Genomic DNA, 18,737 nt, shown 5'->3' with positions numbered 1-18,737 from the left:
CGCAAAGTGAGTACATTTCTTGTTCTGATAAGTTGCAAACAGGTCCAGAGCGGGGAGACCCCACCTCTGGAAGATCCGATCCAGCGCTGGCTGATGCAGTTCCCATTCGTGAGTGCTGTTCTTGGATCTGCTCAGCGAATCTGCCAGTACATTGGCTACTCCCGGAACATGCACCGCTGACAAGTTGATGTCGTGATCCAGAGCCCAAGTCCAGATCTCTTGAGCCTGTTGAGACAACCGGGCTGATCTTGTGCCCCCCTGCTTGTTCAGGTAATGCATGCTCGTTGTGTTGTCTGTTCGAATCAACACTGTGGAGCCTTGTAGGATTGCCAGAAAGGATTTTAGGGCGAGGAAAATGGCGCGTAACTCCAGCAGATTGATGTGCCATTTATTCTGTTGAGCGTCCCATTTGCCGCTGATCGTCATCCCTTGAAGGTGAGCGCCCCAACCTTCTAGGGAGGCATCCGTGGTCAATATGAATCTTGGGACTTCTGCGAGGAAGGCACAGCCGATTTGTAGGTTGCGTGCCTGACTCCACCACAGGATTGTGTCCTTCATTCGAGGCGTCAGTGTAATGAGATCCTCGAAGGACCCCGATATCTGCATCCATTGGTGACTGAGTTCCTCTTGTAATGGTCTCATCCTCAGACGACAGTTTGGAGTGAGAGGGATGCACGAAGAGATCATCCCTAGGAAAGATTTGAATCTCCGAACAGAAACGTACTCTTTTCTGAGGAGTGTGGTTGCCATCGTTCTGATCTTTGTCTGCCTTTCGTTTGAAATGAAGACCTGGGCGAGCTTGGAATCCAGCGTTGCTCCTAAGAAGGACTTTCTTTGAGATGGAATTAGATCTGATTTCTCGAAGTTCACTGAAAACCCCAGGCTTTGAAACAGGCAAAGGCATCTTTGGACATGGTCGTTTGCTGTGGCGTAGGAATTGGCCTTGATAAGGCAATCGTCCAGATAAGGGTATATTTGAATTCCCTGCAATCGTAGGTGCGCCGCTACGGGTGCTAGCACTTTCGTGAATACCCTCGGGGCTGAACGTAGTCCAAAGGGAAGCACCTTGAATTGGAAATCCCTGCCAGACACTCTGAACCTTAGGAACTTCCTGTGTCTGGGGAAGATAGGAACGTGGAAGTAGGCATCCTGAAGGTCGAGTGTTGCCAAGTGGTCCCCTTCTGCCAAAAACTGTAGGATCTCCTGGAGTGTTAACATTCTGAACGTCAATTTTTTGATGAATTTGTTCAGGGCACGCAAATCGAGGATTGGGCGCCATTCCCCTGATTTTTTGCGTATCAAGAAAAAACGAGAGTAAAAACCTGTCCCTCTCTGGTGTCGAGGTACTCTCTCGATTGCCCCTTTTCGAATCATGGAATTGATTTGGATGAAGAGCTCCTTGAGATGTGCTGGGGGCGGCCCTTTTGGAGGAGAATTTGGAGGGGTTTTTACAAATTCTAAAATGTGTCCCTTGGATACCACATCCAGCACCCATTTGTGTGTAGTAATCTTGGACCATTTTGAGTAATGTTGGGATATTCTTCCTCCAATTCGTTTTTGGCGGGGACACTTTGGCGGCAGGAAGTGAACCTCACTTCTTGTTGGTGTTATCTCTTCCGCGATATGTCGCTTTTCCTCGGGGCTGTGTGTAAGAGTTACGTCTTTGGCCATAAGGCTGCTGCTTATATGGCTGGTACCTCTGTGTGTTTTGAGAAGTGGTGTAGTTGCGCTGTTGGTAATATCCTCCCCTATTGGAGAAATTTCCCCTTCCTCTTGCGCCACGAAAGGAAGATTTTCGAAACTGCAGAGTGCCCAAAGATCGTGCAGTTTCAGTATCCTTTTTGATGGCCTGCAAAGCCTCATCCACGTGCGAGCCGAATAGGAACTCGCCATCATAAGGCATATTTAAGACCTTGGACTGGACTTCATGTCTAAAGGATGTAGATTTCAACCATCCCTCTCTCCGAAGGACTGCGGCTCCTGCCAATTGTCTGAAGCCTGTAGCTGCTACATCCACTGCAGCGTCAATGATCTCTGACGACGCACACTCCCCTTCTTGTAAAATTTTGATAGCCTCAGACCGGTCCGGTTCAGGCAGTTTCTTAATATAAGGCGAAATGTCAGACCACATTTGCCTATCGTATCGGCCAAGAATCGCCATAGAATTAGCAACCCTTACTGTGGTTGCTGCAATTGTGGAAACTTTTTTGCCAATGGTATCGAGTCGTCTTCCGTCTCTGTCTGTAGGCGTGGAGATTTGAGATGATGGGTTTTTCGCCCTTTTTTGAGCTGCTTGTGCAATGACTGAGTCTGTCTTGGCCTGTCCAATCAGGCAAGCTGGTGAGGAAGCAGGCGCTCTGTATTTTTTATCCACTCGTGGCAAAACTGGAGGTAAAGAGTTTGGAGTGGCCATGATCTTTAGACCTTCTTTCCAAATAAACTCTATGATCGGTATCGACCAGCTCTGTCTTTGGGACAGATTTTTGAAATCATACAGGAAACAATCATCCTGTTTTGTCTCCATGGTAATGAGAAATCGTTTGGTAGCGTTATCCATAATCCTATGGAAATTTGCAATATCCACTGGTGGTGATTCAGCCTTCGGCTGTTCATCTGGAGCAGGGGAGTCAGCCTGATAATCCTCATACTCCGACGAATCCGAGTCATCCAATTCTCCTTCTTCCTGAGCCTCCTCTTCAGAATTGTCATCCACCGGTTGAGTAGATGGTACCGGCATGGATGGGGCATGTACCGATTCTTCCATGTTAGGAGGGACTGAATGCGGAGTTCCTCTAGGCGGGGGGGAAGTGACGTGTGATTCGCCCGATTCCGAGGGCGGAAAACGTTGATAGTAATCATCCAACATGGACATTAAATTTCTAAATAATTCCATGGGCATTTGTGTCCCTGATGGGGGTGCAGGATCCAACCCTGTGTGTTGCGTCACCTGCTCCTCTTCCTCCTGTTCTTTAACGTGTATGAGCAAGTCAGATGGACTCGTAGCTGCCGGAAATAAGTCTCCACCAGAGTCCTCGTCAGAATCCAAAAGCCTGTCTGGCATCGTGAGTGGTGACATACATGCAGCCTGAGATGGGCGTTGTAGAATCGCCGCAGTGGTGGCTGGAGAAGGCAACGATATGGGGTTGCTCTTTGCAGACCATACTTGAAGATCTGTGCAAGTTGACAGTTTTGGCGTCATTGGATTCCCTTGGGCCACCGAGAAGTCCTGTGGCATTGACTTTGCTGTGAGGGACGAACCCGTCGTCGACGACTGTGGCTGGAGAGGTCTCGTCGACGATCCATTTTTCGATGTCGACGACGTCGTCGTCGTCGTCGACGGAACACCTTTCGTCGTCGACGGAACATTTTTCTTCGTCGACGGGGTCGTCGACGGGGCCGTCGACGGCGTTATCTTCTTCGTCGACGAGGCCGTCGTCGACGACTTCGTCGACGGGGCCGTCGACGGTGTTTTCTTCGTCGACGGTTGGATCGTCGACGGAGTCCTCCTCGTTGACGATGAGTCCGTCGACGGGTGCTTCATCGACGGTGAAGCCGTCGACGGCAAGGCTTTCTTCGTCGACGGTAGTGTCGGCGGGAAGGGATTTTTCGACGCTGAGGAGGGCTTCGTCGACGGAGGCTCGTCGACGGTAGGTGAAACTTTCTTCGTCGACGAGATGGGACGAATTTGAACATGCACATAAGTAGGTGAGGACACTGAGGACACCACCAAAGAGGGTTTTGGTGAGGAATAGGTCGCAGTAGAAGTCACTGTAGTGGCAGTCTGACAGGAAACCGGCAGAGAAGCTGCTGCCTTGGTTGTAGGCCTCTGAGGTGACAATAAAGGGACAGTCTTTTTAATGACAGGCTGTTTGACCGATTTTTGACAGGCTTTCTTCACTTTAGAAGTCGAAGGTTCCTCAGCAGCGAGCGCGTGCTGGGCCTGTTTCGCCACCTTAGCCTTAGGGGTAGTTACTGTACCCTCAGCTATTCTCTTCCTAGATCCCATAGAAGACATAGAGGCCAAACTTCCTACCTCAGAGAGTGGCAAGTCCTTGTCCTTATTCCGTTGTATCCATAGTAGGAGGCGACCCTCTCTGTCCCTGAGGGTTTTTGTTGGAAAAGTGCGACAAATCTTGCATTCCTTAGCCTGATGGTCTGGATACAAGCAGTATATGCAGAGAGAATGAGGGTCTTCCTTGAAGAGCCTTGCCTTGCCACAAGAGTCACAAGCCCTGAAAAGGGACTTAGATGTGGACATGTTGGAAAGAAGAAAACTTTCAAACTTTCAAAGTAGAAGAATAAACTGAGCAGAGCTCAGAGAGACTCCCTATCACACGACGTGCGGTGAAAAATCTGACAGCCTGGGTCTCTGGGGAGAATACCTAGGTGGGAGCTGTGGCCTGATTGGCTGCAGTTTGGTCTAACATAATGACTTGGATGGTCACTAATGTGGAAGTTTTTTCATTGGTAGCTGAGGCTACTTCACTTCCTGGTTTATTGTAACTGTTATTTGCTATGTACAAATGGCTTATTACTGCTTTTTTATATACCGTGGGACTCCTACTCCGACGACGGGGAATGATTCAGGCATGTGAATCTATGAAAGACACCCCAAATACTGGAGAAAATAAGATACTGGAAAGCAAAATGAGATTCCAGTCAAGAGGATATAAGGACTATGTCTTGAAAGACTGCAAAAAGAAAGCAGATAAAATCAGCAGAGTAGAAACGCTAGTGGAAAAACAACAATCCCCACAAGAAAGAGATCCACCGAGATTCATAACAACATACAGTAAAGAAAGTGAGCTAATCGCCAAAAAATTGAAGAAGTATTGGCATCTGATAAGCAGCGATCCGGATGTAGGACCATTGGCGGGCAAATATCCCTCCATCACATACAAGAAAAACACATCCCTTCAAAACCTATTAGTAAAGAGCCATTTTCAGATCAAAGAACAACCTAAATGGTGGACAGAACAAAACATAGATTTTAAGCCATGTACCACATGCAAAGCCTGTAAAATAGGCAAAAAAATTAAAACTGTGTTGGAACCTGATGGTAAATATATGCCGATCAATCAATACATCACCTGCACATCAAAAAATGTGGTGTATGTGGTGGAATGCAAATGTGGAATGAAATACATAGGATCCACTACGTGCATGCTAAAGAAGAGAATATTGGAACACATCCGAGCTGTCAAGAATTCAAATATGCTGTATGCCACAGCAAAACATCTGAGCACCTGCCAAAATGGGGACTGGCGAGCCATGAATTTCTATGGATTAAAAATGCTGAATAAATCTGAGAGAGGGGGAGACACAGTACGTCTTCTTCGACAAATGGAATCACGCCTCATCATCCGATTCCGCACAAAACAGCCAAGAGGAATGAACTTTGGAGAGGATCTCCACATACATCTAGAGTAAATATGAACTGCAGCGATATTAAAACATGGATAAGGGTACTACACCCTATACCTCAAAAGACTGTGAACTTTTGAATAATTTTTGAAAACTGAGAACTTTTGATAAGCTAAGAAACTAGAGACGCCCTCAAGTGAAAACAACTTTGGACGTTAAGTACTATACTTATGTAAACAGAACACACTAGTCCTTTTTCTATTATTATCGTTTTTAATTTTGTTTGCTTCTAAAAACTACATATCCCACAATGCCACTTTAAGGCTCATGTGGGCCAGTATAAAAAGAGAAAGCAAAAAAGGACTTGCTGACCGTGAGAAAAGCCGTGAGGCTGAAACGCGTCGGTGGGGTGTTGGTGCAATAAATAACTTCAAATAAGTATCCGGTTGTGCCGCCTTTCTTGTACTTTAAAATTGAATTGGGGCTTTGATCCAGCCCTTGGGTCGAGCACACACTGTGGAGCGCTCTCATGCATGGAAGGATCGTTTTGTTTGGAATATATATATATATATATATATATATATATATATATATATATATACACACACATTTTTTTTCAATCTAAAATTATTGATCTACACATCTGCTTTGCGATTTTTTTTCCTCTCTAAGTATTTATGTACTTTCCGATGGGTACTTGGAACCCATACTGTTAGGTCACTTACATCATTGTCACTTCAGGGGTTACTGAGTTGGGATGTCACAGATCCTTCTGCTGGAATCTTCTTTTTATCTATTCTTTTCTCCTTCTGCCTTTGGTGAGACTGTGCTCTAAAACCCCAGTGAAGCAGTCACCACTGATTCACTAGAAATCTTTGTCTTTCAAGGGTGGGTCATGGTTTACATAAGTTACAGTTTTCCTGTCTGACCACCTTCACAGAAATATAGATGGTCTTATTAAATGTAGGCTTGTCTTTGATGCGGTGTATGGAGGCAAAGAGGGTGCTCTACGCTGTGACAGGGTGCCCAAAGAAATTTGACAGAATATGGAGCCCATGGTGAGAACATTTTGGTTTGGACTGAGACATGGGCACTGGCCCAAAATGCCCGGAGGGGTGGTGGAGGAGGGGACACGGGGGAGGGTCACAGTTCGTGAAGGCATCCAGTCTCTGAGGTTGCTCTGCGGGGTTTCCACAGGAATTATGGATGTTGATTGTAAAAAACATGGCGGAATGATGTTGTCATTTGTTCCGAAGATAAAAACCTAATGAAAACAGTATTCTAAAAACATTTAGGATCGTCTGAGCAGACCCAGGGGGAAAACACTCAAATCACATTAGGAGCAGTTAATGAAAATGTAAACAGTATTTAAATTCTACATACAAAATGTCAATCTATTAAGACATTCAAGTGGACTTCAATCTGCTGAATCAATGAGAATGTTAGAAAATAATGTTAGCTAAGAGTGCATATGAGTGATTTGCTCCACTTTAATACATTACACTCTTGTGGGGTCTAACAGTTTAGGGTAATTCAGCAAACTAGGAATCAAGAGTTGTAGAGAGAACAATTTTAACACATCTCGTAAATGATCAAATATAAAAACAGTAGACTAATACTTATTTGCCAAAATCACTAACCTAAATCTCCATAAACCGGTGATGCGTGGTATTGTGGTGTGAATTGTGCTGCCATATCTCCAGCTCCACTCACTGGTGAGTAAACATGGCGAGAAGGAGGAGGCATCATGGCTGGAAGAGGTATGAAACCAGGAAGTGGTGTAGGAGGACGATGTATGACTGTATGACTTCCTGGGTGGAACTCTGGTGGTTGGGGAACTACAACAACTCTCCGAACACCATTATCTTCAATGACCTGCAGAATCAAAGAGGCAGAAAACATCAGGCAAACCTACTTGGACACAGTGAATTCACATATATATATTACACTGCAACAAGTTACATATTATAAATATAGAATATCCAAATGTTGAAAAGTTTTCATTCAATTATATTTTAATGACTAGGGTCAAACACTTCTTAAACTTTCCAGTTACAAGTTCCAACATTTCAGAGATGTTTCAGATATATGTGGTCACATCTAAATATTAATTTTATAATGGAAATGAACCTGAACAAATTTTTTTTATGTTTTCTCACCATTAAGCAGGTTATTCTATTGATACTTGACATTTAACACTTTACATTAACTCATTGCTCCATGGTGTCTTAAAGTTCCCAAAAGTAAGGGCAGTGCCACAAATATTTACACTCTATCAGGATTCTGTTGCTTTGACAACAAAGCAAAACTGCAGTAATTTGTTGGTTAATATGCTCAATTGTATGCTTACAAAACAAGTTCCCTGGTTGCTCAGACATCTCAATATTTGAAGCGATTTGCAATGGCTTGCATTGACAAACAGATTAGAGAGACTATTTAATCACTCCTATGTGATTGGCCAGGCACCAGGGGTAGATGGCCTCAGCTCCATTCTATAAATTCTATAAATATCATGTCAATACTATTATTGTACTGCAACTACTGGAATCTATCTCCTCTGGCACAACCTCCTATTAGCAAATAGACCCTTATTTCAGCTTTGTTAAATAGGGAAAGAGAACCCTTGAAATACTGTTCTCTAAGGTTGCTATTGCTTATAGATGTGAATAAAGAAATACTTGCAAAAACTCCAGCCAACAGATTGATGCAATTTATTCCATATCTGATTTTTCTAGACCAATCTGGTTTATTTCAGAAAGTCCACAATGTACAATCTTTGCATTTTCACAGCTTGTGGTATCAATGATAATTTCTTAAGGATAACATGCTTGTCATACTCCTTTTACATGGGTCAGGAGCGCTTAAACCGTTTTTTCTCTAACACTGAATATCTTTCAGGGCAAAAAGCAAGGTGGCCCTTTAATATTCACAATACTACAAAATCCTCTGGCCTTTTTTTTTCTTTTTCCCTCATATCACCAAAAAGCACCTGCAAAGCAAAGAAAACCGCATCGTCTAACTATCCGCCAGCGGTCACTGCACTCACCCTGGTACATTCCACCTGGACCCTCACCTTTGTCGGTGAGTCGGTGTAATCATAGGGACGAAATAACACCCAGGAAACAAGACCAAATCAGGAAGGGAGACCGTATAGATAACTCGGGCTCTTTGTTATTCTCTGATCAAGGCAACAAATTCATACTGCGGCCCTGACCCAATCTTCTGCTGTCAGTGGCAAAGGATCCCTCCATTTCAGACAGATTTCCCTACCAGCAATAAGGATTAAATAAAAGAGTAACCTTCTACGAGGCCACCTCAACAACACAGTTAATGCTCCTTCGCCTCCCAGGAGGATAAGAGTTGTGATTAATTGAATCTCTTGATTGGAAATCCCTTTCAAGCGCTAGTCCTATACCGTCCCAAAAATTCATCAGGCACGGACAATCAGCAAAGATGTGGACATCATTGGCTCATATGCAACCACACTTCACACACTTGGGGAGAGGTTGAAGGATAAACTTAGATATTTTATGCATAGTCCAATAAAGACGATTATGTTGTATCTATGTCTTTAAGAATGCGCATTCTCAAGAGAGAATGCAGCCATGTCACTTTAGAATTCATGATGTAGTTCAGTAGGGTTTTGCTGTTCTTGGATGTGGACGACTTGCCTCCCTGTTGGGCTAATAAACCCGTTTTAACCAACTTCCTGTGTATCCATCTTTACAATACTGGCGACGAGGAGCCCAGCAGGTGATAATGAACCCAGCGCCTCGAAGATGAAAATCTTCTTTTAATTGGACTTTCGTTTTTTTTTTGGGAGAAAAGAAAACCATCGTTTTCCCGTTCAACTGTGTGCTCTTCGTGAGTTAGCGTGGTGTATTTGATTGGCAGCGCAAGAACCCAGCGGAAGGTACATTTTTGTAATTTTCACAGAAATTGGATTATTTAACGAAGCATCCCTACCTCCGTTACTCGGCATCTTTCAAATCCTGCTCGAGCTGTTGGAGCGTGCCTGCCTGGAACGCGATCCTTGCGAGCTGTTCCATTAGAGCGTGCCTGCCTTGAGCGCCATTGTCTCTGCGCATCCTCCTACGTGATCTTGACTTGGTCACGTCACACGCAACGTGCCTGGCGTTCTCCAAACTTCACGTCAGACGCTTCGTGTTGCTAGGTGACTAATAACAAGCGCGTCTCTGTTTCCTTACGCGTAGTTCCATCATCTAGCAACCGTGCGTTTGCCAGCACGACGTGTCGTGTCTGTTCCTCGGCAATTTGTTTAAACGCGCTGAAGATTTTCTCCTGACTACATATTTTGATTTGAGGCAAGTCACATTTTTGTTTGATACAGTTTATCTGGAACTGACTATACTCAAGACTGTTTATTGTTGTACTTTTGCATATCGGTCTGAAGCAATAGACCACCAGTGTCTATTTTTGAAGTTACCACAGTACACAGTGTACAGTGAACGAAGAAGCTGTCTCGTGAAGCGGGACAAGCATGGCACAATAAGGAAGTTGTGTATCCTTTTGTTATTTTAACTCCTTATTTTAAATTGTTATTTTAGATTGTTGTGTTAGCTTATTTAGTTAACTTGTTATTTTAGTTTGTTAAGTTGTTTTCTTCCAGCATGTCGACCTCTACTAGTGGAATGAACCAACCTCCCCAATTTTTAAGTGAACAGGGTGAACCCATTTTACCTTGGAAAAAATGGAAACCTATCTTTGATTCTTATCTACTTGCAATTGGCGGAGAGAAGTTTTCTGCTGTCAGGAAACAGGCTGTTTTACTTAACAACCTTGGAATTGAGGGAAGAAACATTTATGACAGTCTAGATCCGATACCCATTGGCAGGAGTGCTGGTGAACCTTCAGATGTTTTTGAGATGAGTGTTCTTCTCCTTAAAAATCATTTTGGTGCACGAATTAACGTTGTTATGGAGAGACACAAATTCTTCATGCGTGTCCAAGCTAAGAGTGAGAGAGTTGGAAACTACGTTGCAGCACTCAAATCCCTTGCGCAGACCTGCGAATTTGAACTTTTAACGGATTCCCTCATTCGTGATCAACTTGTTCGTTGCACCAATGATATCAAAATTCAAGAGAAACTGTTGTCGAAAAATCCCAATTTAAAAGAGGCTATACTTATTGTTGAAAGTGTTGAACATACCTCTACTTGGGTCAAGGAGATCAGGAAGGGTCCCTCTCAGAATGATCCGGTTTCCAGTGTTGGTCATGAGCACCGACAAATTTCCCAAGCTGAATGTAATGTTGCTGCAATTAGCAAAATTTCTCCCAGGCAAGAGAAAACCCTTGTTAAAGTTGAAAAACCTAAACAGAACTTTAGCATTAATAATTTTAATAAGGACAACAAATTTAAATGTCCTAGATGCGGTAGTGAGAAACATGGTCCGAATTATCCGAACTGTTTTGCTAAAAGTACTGTTTGTAGAAATTGTGGGAGGAAGGGTCATTATGCAAGGATGTGTAAAAGTAACAAAGTCAATTGTATTGATGAAGATGAAGCTTATTACCAAGATTCTATTCATTGCATTACGGATGATGTTATCAATGGTGTGAATCAAGTTGATGATGACATAGTAGTTATGCCCTCTTGTGACATCCAAATTGCCAACAAAGTGGTTCCCGTGTTAGCCGATTCTGGCTCACTGTTCACCCTTATTAGTGATAAGTTTTGGTTTGCAAATTTTGATGGGGATAAAATTGGACTTACAGCTTCTGATATCAATCCCGTGGGGTATGCTAAACAAAAAATTGAAGTATTGGGATATTCCATCCAAACCATTACTTTCAAAGGCAGGGAAACTGTTGGTAAGGTTTATATAGCTAAGAGGGGAGATAATCTCCTTGGTTGGCGTCATCAAAGAAATCTGGGGATCACTTTAAATCCCAATGCACCCGAACAAGTTATGTTGGTATCTGAAGGGGGTGATTTTTCAGATGTTCTTGAGAAATTCCCTGAAGTTTTTACTGAAGATCTGGGGTTACTCAAAAGTTTCAAACACAGGATAATTTTGAAAAGTAATGCCAAGCCTGTAGTGCATAAAGTCAGGAAGGTGCCAAATCTTATGTTGCAACCCTTGCAAGTTGAGATTGACAGGTTATTGAAGCTTGGTGTTATTGAGGAGATAGAATCCTCGGAATGGCTTGCACCGATTGTTTTGGCACCTAAGGACAAGGGTACCAAAATTAGGATGTGTGTGGACCTCAGGAGTTTAAACAGTTCTATCTGGGTAGACAGGCAGCCTTTACCTAATATCAATGAGATTTTGACCAAGTTAGGTGGTGCCATTTTATTCAGCGTTATGGATTTGTCGGCTGCCTACCACCAGGTTCTCTTACATGAAGAGTCAAGGCATCTCACTTCTTTTGTCACTCCCATCGGTGCATATAGATTCATTAGGATGCCTTTTGGGTTAGCCAGCGCTGCTGCTTGCTTTCAGAGAATCATGAAAAATGTTCTTTCTGGTATTGATTGTGTCCTCTTTTTCCAGGATGACATTTTAGTTCACGATGTTGATGTAAACAGACATGATGTTACCCTTTTTGCTGTTTTGTCCAGACTCAAGGATGCCGGTCTGACTCTTAAACAAGAGAAATGCAAATTCAGGGTTAGGTCTATATCTTATTTGGGGCACAACATATCTGGGGAAGGCATCAGCCCTAAGTTTGATCTGGCTGAGGCCATTCTCAAAGCTCAACCTCCTTCCAATAAGGATCAAGTCAAGTCTTTTAATGGATTATCGGAGTATTACTCCAAGTTTATCCCCAACTTTGCCAGCGTCATGCAACCCATTAGACTTCTCCTTAAGAAGGGTGCTGTTTTTGATTGGAACCAAGATTGTTCAATTGCTTTTGACACAGTTAAGTCAGTGATTGCCAAGATGCCTACCTTGGGGCATTTTGATGTGCGTAAGAAGACCATTCTATCCACCGATGCCAGCTTACGTGGTTTGGGGGCTGTTTTGGCTCAGCTCGTAGATGGTTCAGAGAAAGTTATCGGTTTCGCGTCACGTTCCTTGAAGGGTGCGGAGGAGCGCTATTCTGTCATTGAGCGCGAGGCTTTGGCTTGCTTTTGGGCCATCAAACACTTCAGGTTCTATCTGTGGGGCCTACCGTTTGTAGTGAGATCTGATCACAAACCCCTGGTGCAGCTGTTCTCATGTAGGAATGTTGAATGTACCACCCCAGAATTAAAAGATGGGTTGAGGGTCTCATGGATTACAATTTTTGTGTTGAATACTTACCTGGTCCCAAGAATGTTCCCGCTGATTTTCTTTCTAAGTTGCCTCTCGATAAGTTGGTCACGTATGACCGGGATGTTCCCATTGTTTCATGGGTGAGAGAGTCTGCTTTAAATGAAGTAGAATGGAAAGGATGTTTTTCTGATGATCCTACCAGAGATTTTATCTTGGAAGCAACGGTCAATGGTTGGCCTGTTTTAAGGGAAGTTCCTGATTCTGCCAAAGGTTTTTGGAACATCAGGGACGAGTTGAACATTGTTCAGGGTGAATTATTTAGAGGTGACAGACTTATTCCTCCTTCTGGCATGAGAGAAAAGATAATCAACCTAGCCCATGAGGGACATTTAGGTCGCAGTCTCACCAAAGCAAGGGTGAGAGAATCCTACTGGTGGCCTGAGTTAGACCGTGAGGTTGAAGCTGTCGTCAAAGACTGCCACATTTGTGCCAGTAACGATAAATCAAGGAAGGTGTGCACCGCTCCGCTTTCTCCCATTGCCATTCCTGAACGACCTTGGTCCAAGGTTGCCATTGATATAGTTGGACCTTTCGTGAATCTGGGACTCGCTGAAAGATTTGTCGTTGTCCTTGTAGATTACACTTCTAAGTGGTTGTCTGCTGCCTGTATGGGAACTGTTTTGAGTAGGAATATCATTGAATTTCTTAAGGATGCCTTTACCTGTGAAGGGATTCCGGAGACTTTGGTTTCCGATAATGGTGTCCAATTCACCTCCCAAGAAATGTCTGTTTTCCTTAAAGATCTCTCCATCTCCCATCATAGGACTGCCCTCTATGCTCCACAGGCAAATGGTTTAGTGGAAAGTATGAACAGACTGATTAGAGCGTGTGCTCAGACTGCTTTAGAGAGAGGACTTCCCCTGAAACCCATTCTTAGAGAAAAACTGTGGGCGCACAGAAACACCCCAAACAGCGTGACAGGAATTTCACCTTTTGAGAAACTTAGGGGACGTGTGGCTGGTTCAAAACTCAATCCTTTGTGGTTGTCTATTAAAGATAGAGGTGTGGTACTCAACAATCCCAGATTAAGTGATTATCAGGATGGTTACAAGCGCAGATATGATGCTTTGAAGGGTGTGAAAGATTCTTTTTGGAAAGTGGGCGATTTGGTTTTTATCAAGAAAGGCCTTTGGTCCCCTAAGGGTGTGTCCAAGTTCTTTGGGCCAAGACGCATTACAAAAGTCATGAAGAATGTAGTCATGCTTGAGGGGGTGATGTGTGGAGCATGTCACGTTTGTCGAGGTGTATGGAGGGGGATAATGCTGTTTGGGAACAATCTACTCCTCGTGATGGTGTTGGTTGCCTTTCATCTTGCCCATCATTTTCTCAAGATGCGTGTGTTTCTTCTCGTGGGGTGAACCCTAGAATCAGGAGACCACCTTTGTATCTCCAAGATTACTGTACCGTATAGTTTCTCTCTTTTCAAGTTTCCTTTTGTTCTTTGTTCTTTTCCTTTTCATTGTCTTTGTTTTATTTCATTATTATTATAAGGGAGATGTGTTGTATCTATGTCTTTAAGAATGCGCATTCTCAAGAGAGAATGCAGCCATGTCACTTTAGAATTCATGATGTAGTTCAGTAGGGTTTTGCTGTTCTTGGATGTGGACGACTTGCCTCCCTGTTGGGCTAATAAACCCGTTTTAACCAACTTCCTGTGTATCCATCTTTACAATAGATTAATAGTAAAAAAAGTGGTTCTGCTTCAAGTTAGGAGGTTTTACAGTTGAGTAGAGAGTGTTCAATGAGCTATCCCACACTGATTTGAGGGCCTAGTATGGGAGAGTTCCTCTCCATACCAAATAAGGGGGTAACAACTTTCTCTTCTCTGCCTCTAAGAATCCCAGATACCACCTTTCCACTTTGTTCTTGAGTCTGATGTCTTGGAGAGACAGTTCTAATTCATAATGACCCACAATCTCCTTTTTTGATGCCACACACCAGGAGGGTAATTGGATAAACTTGGACAGCTCATTCCTGCAGGACAGACCAAGTTGTAACTCCCACCCTTCTGAGTGGAAAGCTAAGGGCATCCTTTAAACATTCTGGTGTCCGGGGGAATACCAAACTGGGACAAAGTCAGAATAATATCCAATACCCCACCTCCTCCTGACCCTGTACCAAAGATCCAAGGCAGCTCTCAACACCTTTAGCCGAAACGTCTTAAAAAACTTAGGAGCACCACATTCATACAGAAAACCCTCTACTATCCAATGCCATGCAATTTCCCCCAAATGTTTCCCCAAGTGGAATCATCTGTTTTTATCAGAAGCATTCAAATATTTTTAAACTGAAAGGCAATACAATACCAATTGAAATCAGGTAAAGCCAATCCCCCTTATTCAATTTACATCTGAGTTTTTTCCAAGACATCCTAGCTCCTTTCTGAGCTCAAATAATACTTGGCATTAAGAAGATAGGTTAGTTTAGGAAGGATAACCATTTTCATCAAATTGACCTGCCCATAGATTGTAAACAGAAGGATTTTCCACCTACTTAATTTACCTTCAATCTCCATTGAAAAATTAAGATGTGAAATTTTTCTCTATATCATTTACTATTGTAATACCTAGATATCTGAACTTGGGGTTTACTTCCCTCCCCCAATCTGTGATGTTCCAACACATAACCTCGCTTTTGGCAGTGTTGACTAAATAACTGGAAAAAGGTCCAAATTCCACCAGTAAATGTTCTACTTTCGGGATAGAGGTCACAGGCTCAGCTGTATAAATGAATGAGTCATCAGCGTAAAGCGCAACTTTGCAGATATAAGGCGAGGAGCTGACTGGAACAACAAAAGGGTCCAGTCTCAGCTGTTGCGCGACAGGCTCTATATAGATATAAAAAAGAAGAGGGGATAAAGGGCAACCTTGCCGTGTCCCTCTTAGGATATTAAAACTGGGGGACAATATACCATTAGGGAAGATCCTATCTGAAGCTCCCGCATAGATCGCCTTAATTGTTTTAATAAATAAATTTAGGGTTGAACCCCATTGAGCTCAAAACCTACCAGAGGTAGACCCAGTATACTCGGTCAAATGCCTTAGCGGCATCTAACGATACCACGGCCCTAGGGGCAGATCGTTCTATGGCAAGATCTATTGTACCAATTAACTGCTGGGTCTGTTCCTGTATTCTTTTTTTTAAAAACATATTTTATAAATTTTCCAACTTTAGCATCATACATGATGGAGAATCAAGCATATATTCGGTATTCATCGGGCCTCTTCAGACCCTCAAGTACACATGCCTCACTTCGGTTTCTCAGACAATGTATCAGGCATTTTTCACATCGATTACAGTCTTGCTAGCCAGTGTGAACAGTCTGAGTTGTACTTTTATAGTCTTGAGTGGGTTACTTTACATTATTATGCTTGCACTGAGAGACCTGAGAACGTAAAACATTACAGTAGAGCTTTCCCAAAACTCCCCCCCCCCCTCAACTCAGCTGGCCCTAACTCATTCCTACGGTTAATTGCTGTATCCCTACTATTTAGCCGCCACTTTTTTTGTGTGTATATACTATGATTCTGCTTTTGAACTCGCAAGTTCCCATGTGTGTCTGCTTTATGTTAGCTGTGAGGGGATGAGGGGGTAGTGGAGGAGCGTGAGGTGTGGCAGATCCCAGCGTAGGGGAGGAGTGCGCCTATTGATCTTGCGCTACAGAAACTGGCACCAACGCACTTAGCTTGAAGGATTCCAGGATGGCATCTCATTCCATAGAAATGGGTTTTTGCACAACCCACTGGCTTCCTCTCGCCGAATTAATTGACGCGCTTTACGCACTACCCCATCTCACTACCTCCCTGTGCCAGCCATGAAGCGGTGGGGGTTTGGCTGATTTCCACCGCATGGTGATGGCGCGTTTAGCCATGATCAGGACTAAGTCCGTGAAACGAAGCTGTACCTTCAATGCTGTTATGCGCCGGATGAAGCCCAACAAGCAATTGCCTGCCGTGCACATGGCACATGGGCGCCTGTTGCCGCAGCAGTAATTGACACCACCTCTGCCCAAAACCCAGCAAGCTCCGGGCACTGCCATAACATGTGGAGCAAGTCTGCCTCTTCTGCCTTGCATCTAGGGCAATGGTGTTGTGTGTTTGGAAACATACTCTGCGGGGTATGCCCTGTGTATGACAATGTGTTGGATAAATTTGAATTTGGCATTCCGTGGGATTTTCCTGGGATATTCCAAAATCGAGGCCCATTCTTGGTCTATCAGTTCTTTGTCCAGGTCCCTAGACCATCTAGTGTGCAAGTCTGTCAGGGTAATGCCTGTATGTGTTCTAATGCTTTTGTATAGCCATTTAGTGAGGTGCCGGCCACTTCACATGAGATATGTCATGTGGACCAGTTTGTGTTGAGCGGGTGCTTCCCTGCGTGGAGCCCATGTTTTTTCACATATTGTAAAACCGCAGCATGGTGTGGTATAGTTTGTCTGTGACCCCATTATGCCTGGTGAAGTTATCGTGGTCCATAAGGGTGCCGTCATATAACAATGCACCTACCGTGGCTACCCCGCCCTCAACCCAGGCCAGTATCCTCTGTTTAGTAAGCAGGCTGGTAGGGGTGGGGATTCCTACTAGTGCCTTGTTGTCAGAGTATGGGGGGCAACTGGTGTGTAGTGTAGGGATTTTTCCAGTATGTGAGTGCAGTACGTAAGTGTCAGGCGGTTAGGGACATACTGGCCCGCAGGAGCAGGAGTGTATGCAGTTCCCCTCAGTCGAACTCGAGGGTTGTGTAGCCAATTTCGTGTAAATTATGCCCTGCTAACCAGAATGATAGCCAATGCAGTTGGCGCGACGGTCCGGGACTCCCAGACTGCCCTTATCCGTGTCCAGGGGCAGTTTAGCCAGGCTCACTCTGCAGCGGCCGTTTTCCCAGATCAGGTCAGTCAGTATCTTGTTCAGGGAAGTAAGTGTATGTGTTGGAATCACTACTGGTAAATTTGCCCAAAAATATAGTACACAGGGCAGAACCACCATTTTCAAAATCGCCACTTTACCCATCACCGAGAGTGGTAGGGACGTCCAGAACGTGACCTGAGATCAAAGCGCTTGGATAGCTTTGTTCAGGTTCCCCTCTATAAGGTCTGGTGCGGTTCTGTAAATTTGTATGCCCAGGTATTTAAAGGTATAAGGGTCAACCGCCAATTTGAATGGCCCGAACTGTATCGCATCCAGGCTTCCCTCCGGGTGGAAGCAGGAGGCCTGCGACTTGGTCTCATTTATGGTAAGGCCTGAAAGTAGTGCGAAATGAGTAAAGATCTCCGGCATCGGTGTGCAGGCAGTAGTCAGGTCATCTATATATAATATTATGTTGTCTGCATATGCAGATAACACATGTGTTGTAGTGCCCAGTTGGATCCCCTTCTGTTCCGCTGCTAAGCGTATCTTGAGAGCCAGCGGTTCTAGAACTAGTACAAATAATAAGGGGTACAGCGGGCATCCCTGTCGAGTGCCCGTGCCAACGGGGTATTCCCGTGAGATGTGTCTGCCAGTGCGGGCCCTTGCAGAGGGGGCTGAGTACAGCAGCTGGAACTAATTTCAGATAGTCTGGGGCATGACAAACATTTCAAGTATCTGGACCATGTAATCCCATCTAAGAGTATCGAACGCCTGTCTCAGGTCTAATGTAATGCAACCAGCAGTGTGATTGTCTGAGGGAGTTGTTTCCATAACGTGGTGCAGCCTCCTAATTTTAAGCGAGGTGTACCGCGCCGGCACAAACCCGCATTAGTCTGGGTGGATGAGGTTGTGTAAATACGGGAGTAGGCGACGCACAAGAACCTTGCTCAGTATTTTATATTCGGTTGTGAGTAGAGATAATGATCTATAACCCGAGATGTCTAATGATGAGCGGCCCGGCTTAGGGAGGGACACCACTAATGCCTGCATCGTGGTCTAGGGTAGCATTCCTGAGTCTATTGCGGCATTATATAGTCGCTCTAGGTGTGGGACTAGGGTGTCTGCGTAAGTGGCAAAGAACTTGACAGGAAGGCCATCTAGGTCTGGGGCCTTGTTTCGCGGGAGGCCGTGGATGGCTTCTTTAATTTCCACCTTTGTGATAGGGCCGGACTGGTCTTTTTGCGCTCCT

The 18,737-nt window shown here is 44.2% G+C and overlaps 1 protein-coding gene across 2 annotated transcripts in view; it reads right to left on the bottom strand.

Annotated features, from left to right (window-relative positions):
• The window catches only part of FNDC3A (fibronectin type III domain containing 3A), a 1,256,364-nt gene that overhangs the window by 745,821 nt on the left and 491,806 nt on the right, over positions 1–18,737 (bottom strand). For both annotated transcript variants that reach the window (XM_078657339.1, XM_078657340.1), the window contains one exon: positions 7,005–7,239. In XM_078657339.1, coding sequence (XP_078513465.1) covers positions 7,005–7,239 — 235 coding nt within the window. The remainder of the gene's footprint in view (positions 1–7,004; positions 7,240–18,737) is intronic.

The sequence above is a fragment of the Lissotriton helveticus genome, chromosome 8, assembly GCF_964261635.1.
Source record: "Lissotriton helveticus chromosome 8, aLisHel1.1, whole genome shotgun sequence".
Lineage (NCBI taxonomy): Eukaryota > Metazoa > Chordata > Amphibia > Caudata > Salamandridae > Lissotriton > Lissotriton helveticus.
This window is presented reverse-complemented; position numbering and strand designations above follow the sequence as displayed.